The 6,534-nt window shown below is 38.9% G+C and overlaps 2 protein-coding genes across 2 annotated transcripts in view; one reads left to right on the top strand and one right to left on the bottom strand.

Annotated features, from left to right (window-relative positions):
* Window positions 1-313, top strand: part of LOC118332349 (multidrug resistance-associated protein 1-like) — a gene marked incomplete at its 5' end in the record, with an annotated part of 5,842 nt that extends 5,529 nt beyond the window's left edge. The window contains 1 exon segment of the mRNA XM_035667583.1: window positions 300-313. Within this exon segment, the coding sequence (XP_035523476.1) occupies window positions 300-313 (14 nt within the window).
* Window positions 314-660: 347 nt separating this feature from the next.
* LOC118332187 (multidrug resistance-associated protein 1-like) overlaps window positions 661-6,534 on the bottom strand; it is a gene marked incomplete at its 5' end in the record, with an annotated part of 10,069 nt that continues 4,195 nt past the window's right edge. The window contains 9 exon segments of the mRNA XM_035667348.1: window positions 661-1,138; window positions 1,343-1,537; window positions 1,937-2,103; window positions 3,227-3,385; window positions 3,600-3,746; window positions 3,995-4,096; window positions 4,706-4,832; window positions 5,007-5,206; window positions 5,295-5,605. Coding sequence (XP_035523241.1) covers window positions 1,030-1,138; window positions 1,343-1,537; window positions 1,937-2,103; window positions 3,227-3,385; window positions 3,600-3,746; window positions 3,995-4,096; window positions 4,706-4,832; window positions 5,007-5,206; window positions 5,295-5,605 — 1,517 coding nt within the window.

Genomic DNA, 6,534 nt, shown 5'->3' with positions numbered 1-6,534 from the left:
TTCATAGTATGAGTCAGAAGGAGCGTTGGTTTGTCATTCTGACTTAAGAGTATGTAAGGAGAGTTTCCATAGTTGAAGAGTTCAACAAACACATATGTATATTGGCGGTACGAACTAGAAAGAGTGTTGGTTCATCGTCTGGATTGTGGGGGATGGAGTTGCGATTGCAGTAGGGTGGGGGGGCACAGTAAAGATTACCTTGAGTGACATGCGCCGGCCAGTGCTTGCCTTGGCCTCATTCAACTGTGCTGTCGTGTAGACAGCATGGGGGGATCATTGTGTTTCTTTTCTTGACCTAGACCGTAACGCCTAACCCCTAGCCCTCCAGACCTGGGAAAAAAGTCACATACAAACTGCGCCAATCCATTCATAATGGCCTGAAACGTGCTCCCACACACTTTCTGAAAAGTCCATACTGGCTGTGGCACTTCCTCTTATTCTTTTTGGTTAAGTGATGCAGAATGACAAAACTCTTTTTTTCTATTCTTTTTCTTTTTTAGTCATTTTATTGCAATCATACATTTTTAATTATCAGTATTTTTATGTATTTGACAGTGATTCATGGTCAAAAAACAGAATATTTGCATACTTTTGTGAATAAAGACTACATTATTGTTAGTTAAACCATATGTCATTTATTTCATAAAACATCAATTACAATCAGGGTACCAATCAGATGCAGATCTCCTTTACTAGCCTGGTATGGCTACAAAGTTAGTATAAATAAATGCAGTTCTCAATTAGAGGCTCCTGCTTAGATCTATACAAATGTAATTTATTTTCAATATCAGTTATCAGTATCACAATTCCATCCTTCATTTCATTTTACATTAATAAACAATCAAAAGAATAACTCATAATTTACAGAAATTAGAGGCTTGTCTAAATATAGGCAGGTTGAGTTTATGGTATAATTAATTTCCTGTTAAACCACATGCCACAATAAAAATAACAATTTACTTAAAATTTAAAACACATTTCCTTGACATTTTCAAAATGTATTGGGAAAAAGTCAAACAAAAAATGATATCAAGCCAAACCAGCCTCAAGGCACATCTGATAGAATTTACCCTGATTGCGTATGAGCTGAGAGGGGGAGTCCATCTCTGCAATGCTGCCGCAGTCCATCACTATTACCCTGAGGACCAAGAGACAACAAAATGAGACAACATTCTTCAGAGATAAAAAGTCAGAGAGGCAATAACACAAGTCAGGCGAGTTAGAGATAGAAGATAAATATAAAACATAATACACCACTTACATTTTTAATAACTATCTGGGCATTACAAAACAGAAAATTAACAACCATTATAAAATTACAGTAAAGGAGTCTTGGTAGTACCTGGTGTAGTCCATGATGGTGTTGAGGCGGTGAGCGATGGTTAGGACTGTACAGTCATCAAACTGAGCGCGAATGGTTGACTGGATCAGCTGGTCCGTCTTCAGGTCCACGGCTGCTGTGGCTTCATCCAAAACCAAGATCCTTGTCTTCCTCAATAGAGCTCTGGCCAAACACAGCAGCTGCCTCTGACCAAGACTTCAGAAAAAAGTATTACACTTCATAATGTGCTTAATATTGATATGGATATAGGTGAAATGATAAAATCATGGAAGGAAACTTTTATTTATGTAAATAACCCTAATAAATAGAACCCAAACTCATTGGCAGGTTTGAGATTGCTATGAAGACTGCAAGAAAACAGAAAAAAAGAAATTCACTTCATCATATCAACCTCTGATCAACACAAGTACTTTAATGAAGGTTGAATATCGGGTAAATGTATTTTATTATATATATTAAGCTCTTCTTTAAGCTCGCAATCCTAGACTACATCCTAGGCTTTGCGCCTAGGTAGTGGTGTAGTAAAATAGTCAGCCAATGGCAGGCTGATACCCACAGCGTATTTCCTGTGAGCCAGACTACAGGTGGATCTACCTGAGGTTCTCTCCTCCTTCACAGCACTGATGGTTCAGTTTCTGTGGCAGTGCCAACACGAAGCTGCTGAGATGAGCCAGTTCCAGAGCTTTCCACAGATCCTCATCTGAACAGGTATCAAAAGGGTCTAGGTTCATCCTCAGAGAACCAGAAAACAACACTGGGTCCTGGTAAAGGAAGGTCAGAGGTCACTTTAAAGCCTTTTATAAATGCTCAGAAATCTTGTGATTTATTTCAATACCTCCTAGCCTTTAGAAAACATCATATTTAGTAAAAGATCTGGACTGAAAAGCTTGCAGTTTTTGTTTAAAGAGTTATTTGCTTTATGAAAATCCAAACAGGCTGTCAGACTAAGACCAAGCAAGTTATTAATTGAGGCTACAGGCAGGTTACAAATTTAATGTTAACCAAACAATCTAACAAGTTTATAAGATTACCATTACACTGGGTTTGATAGACTAGAATGATGAATTAAATTACAGTAGATTATAAAAACTGTCATTAGTTGGACACCCACTGTAATTATACAATATGGTTGTACTCTGTTATTGAAAAATATCTTAGTTATTTTGCATGCTTAATAATGTTTGGAATATATTCCTGAATAAGCATAGTCTGTATCAACTTCTTTTCATTGAGTTTTTTTCTTATATCTTGCAATAGATGATATACCTAATAACAAGTCAATGCTGATATTGTAAGCTAATTGAAAAAGGAGTGATGATAATACAGTAGTACATGCTTTGAATTCCTTACATATAGCTATGCAGTGTTCTAAGCAGACCAGATATGCATAAATAATAAAATGCTCATAGCAATCATAAGACCTTAAGACTTCACTCGGATTTGCCCCTCAAAGACTTCAGACTTGACTTGCAAGCATCTATGCTAATTAGAGAGTAGTTTTTGTCTAATTTGACACAAAATAAGGTTCATTACTACTGTGAAATAAAGTGTGATAAATAATTCCCATAAATTATCATAAATACTGTGTATTGTGCAGTGACATGATGATAAACATTTCAGATTTTGTCTCTTTGAGGATTGTATCTATGTTGTGCTTTCTACTGCGTGAAGTACTCACTGTATACTGTAGCAACTATATGAAAGTGTATTTGTCACTTCTAATGATATACTGTAGTACTGAGGAATGATGGTAATTCTGGAGGTATCATAATAGCCGATCAAGGTTTTGTTAATCCCATTGATGAAGTATTTGTACTACAGTATTTGTACTGAACCATTTGTAATGTTTTGAAGTATTTATACTGCAGTATTTACAGGACTGACCTGAGGGATAATGGTGATTCTGGAGCGAAGATCATGAAGGCCGATCTGAGCAATGTTGATCCCGTCAATAAAGATTTGTCCCTTTGCTGCCTCCAGAATCCGAAAAATTCCCAAAGCCAGAGAAGACTTCCCAGCTCCCGTCCTTCCAACAATCCCCACCTGCGATTTCATTATTATGATCAATTGTTATTCATGTTATATAAGATTTATTTCACATGATAAAGTCATAACTCAAGTCAAAGAAGTATAACTGAAAACAGTAAAATTATTACAATTTGTTTCAACTCTGTACATATTTTTACAGTGTGTGCTATTTCCTGACATATTGCCATTGCCTTGAGATGAATAATAAAGAAAAAACTTTTAGACTGACCTTTTCCCTGTCCTGGATGTCAATGGAGATGTTGTTTAAAGCCCAGTCCAAACCTTTACGGTACTGCAGTCCGTAGTCTTCAAACTGGATGTTTCCAGAGGTCGGCCAGGCTGATGGCAACAAGCTGCCCTCGAGGGTCCACGCTGCCTGGGGAGACACATCAGGCAGGTCAGGAGGGCTGGATGATCAACACCAACAGCTCCATAATCAGTTCATTAGAAAAAATAAACACTACAATCACTGTGAGGACACAAAAGAAACAGCAGAACAATAATATAGCATTTCTGTACTCCAGTATTGTTGAAAGCTTCTGGCCTTAATTTGGAGTCTCAAAGATGTTGGACTATAAGATTACAATTTCCATTTAAACCAGGTACTATTATACAGCAGCTTACCTCTTTTGGTGTGTTGTCATACTCTTTGACTCTTTCCACTGACACAATGTTGTTCTCCACATCAGTCCATGATCGGACAATCCAGCTCAGGATTCCTGTCACCTACCAAAAAAAAAATGACACCATCATTTGTCTGAAGCATTCTTTGTTTCAATTGCTAAAAGTTCTTGTTTTTAGGCCTTTACACAAGGTGCATTTTTTTCAGATGGTTAATTCACAAAATATGTTTTTGTTGAGTACTTTCATGCAGAAAAGGAATATTACGCAACACAGAAATGACCTTTTTTTGGTATGTGTATTTTCTGAGCTCTCTGAGCACAAATAAAGGCATCAACCAATCACATTGTAAGGAACAGATGTCACAACTCACAGTGAACTTGCTGAATGTTTGTTTCTCATCTCCCTGTACTATATTAGGACAATGATGATGATTTTACTGAGGGGAAACTGAAAATGACATATCTATGTTCTTTTCAAAGCCACAAAAGTTTTACCTCTAGAACATGGGAGTTGCTGTTGTACTGTTGCCTCCATTACTTTGGTTGTGTTTTGTGACTGATGTTTTAACGTATTAATACTAGGTTGACCTGGAGCCCCAGGAAAGGCAGATGAGATGAACCTGGTGAATGTGACCTATCTGCAAGCCGTTCTGTGCTGCAGTGTGAACCTGAGACAAAGAACTGTTCAGTTAACAGAGGTACAGTTTTTAACCTGGAGAGAATGTGACACTGCCAATCCCACAATGCCCGGAGTGAGTTCATTCCGACCTCGCACTGATAAGATGGCTGCAGCCAAAACCAACAGATTCCCCAAAAACTCCAGATTCACTGCCAGCCATCTGACAACAAAACACATTCAATAAAAAAAACCACCAAAGTAATTAATATCTTTTACAACATGTACAATACAATCACATTCAAAACTACAATATAGAAACATCAGCACAAATGTAATATTACTTAAGTAAAATACTCTAATACTGTTAAACATCATAGCAATATCTTGCATGAACCTGGTGGCGACAAAGCGAGGAAAATAAGCTTCCTGGTTTTTGTCAATGCGACGGTCGGCCTGCAGGACAAAGCCGCGCTGTTCACCAAAGGCTCGGATGACGCTAGTGCCCTGCATGGTCTCATTAAAGTGGCTGTAGATCGGCGAGCGACTGACTGCTTCCAGTCGTCGTAGCTGACACGACGAGGCCACATAGAAACTCTGGAGACCAGAAACATACACTGATATTAACAATAAGCTTCAGCTTAAACTCAGTGATGTCCAGATAATGTTCATGAGAAAGTTTTACCTGTATGAAAATGTAGACACAAGTGAGGGGGAGGAGCACCAGCCCTGTGAAGGGCGTGGCCAACAACAAAATGATGCAGACCTCCAACAGCTTGAACAGGTAGCCCAGCATCATCTTCAGCCCATCAGGAATCATGCAGTCGATGGCGTCAATCTCTTTGGAGAAGCGGTTCAGGAGGTTTCCGCTGGGTGTCACCTCGAAGAAGGACATGGGTGAGTGCAAGACACTGAGGAGAAGACCAGCATGAAGGTGATGCGACGCAACGATACCACCAAGCGCGATGGCGAGTGTCGTACCAAACATAGCCATCCCTGAAATACAGAAAATAAAGTTCAATTCAATTTCAATTCAATTTTATTTGTATTGCGCCAATTCATAACAAATGTTATCTCAGGACACTTTTCAAATAGAGCAGATCTAGACCGTACTCCTTATAACAGAGAGAGAGAGAGAGACGCACAGCAACAACAGTAGCAACAACTACACTAATAGTAGTGACTGATGATGATGAACAAGTAGAAGATGATGACGATGCTTAAAGCTGCAAGGGTCCTCGCACGCAACTTGGGGCGTGCTGAAGCCGTGTCACGTGCCATTGTAACACGCGTGGACCACGACATGAAAATTTTGCAGAAATAAGATCATAATTGCATCGGAGCACTTACTTCCTGTTGCCAGTAGGTCAGGTTGTATAGTAGTCACTATATCTGAATATTGTCATGTAGACGTGTTCAGGGCGGGATTCTTATCAAACGTGAAGTTTCATTGAGATTGGACCATGTACACTGAAGTTGTGAGGACGTGTTCAGGGTGGGACTGTTACAGAATATGTGAAGTTTAGTGGACATTGGACATTGTACACTGAAGTTATGAGTACTATCTGTTTTATGGCCAATCGGCAAAATTTGACACGTCGTCACAGGCACGCAGTTCGACGTACAGTCACAAATAGCACAACTTTTGATCAGCAATGTTTTTTAACTGTACTGACCAATTTTGACGTTGATTTGATAAATTCCCTAGTAGGAGTTCGTTGAAATACAACGCAAAAAAACGCTGAAAGTCTGCGAATTGCTGGAAATGGCATCACAGTTTGACATTTGATTCAACCTGGCCAAATTTGACAGCACGCCACGGACACGCCCTTTAATGTACATGCACAAATAGCACAACTTTTAATCAGCACCATTTTTTGTCTGTACTGACCAATTTTGAAGCAGATCCGATAAATTCCCTAGAA

Source organism: Morone saxatilis, unplaced genomic scaffold (assembly GCF_004916995.1).
Source record: "Morone saxatilis isolate NCDOM2014 unplaced genomic scaffold, NCSU_SB_2.0 Contig21, whole genome shotgun sequence".
NCBI classification, from domain to species: Eukaryota; Metazoa; Chordata; class Actinopteri; family Moronidae; genus Morone; species Morone saxatilis.
This window is presented reverse-complemented; position numbering and strand designations above follow the sequence as displayed.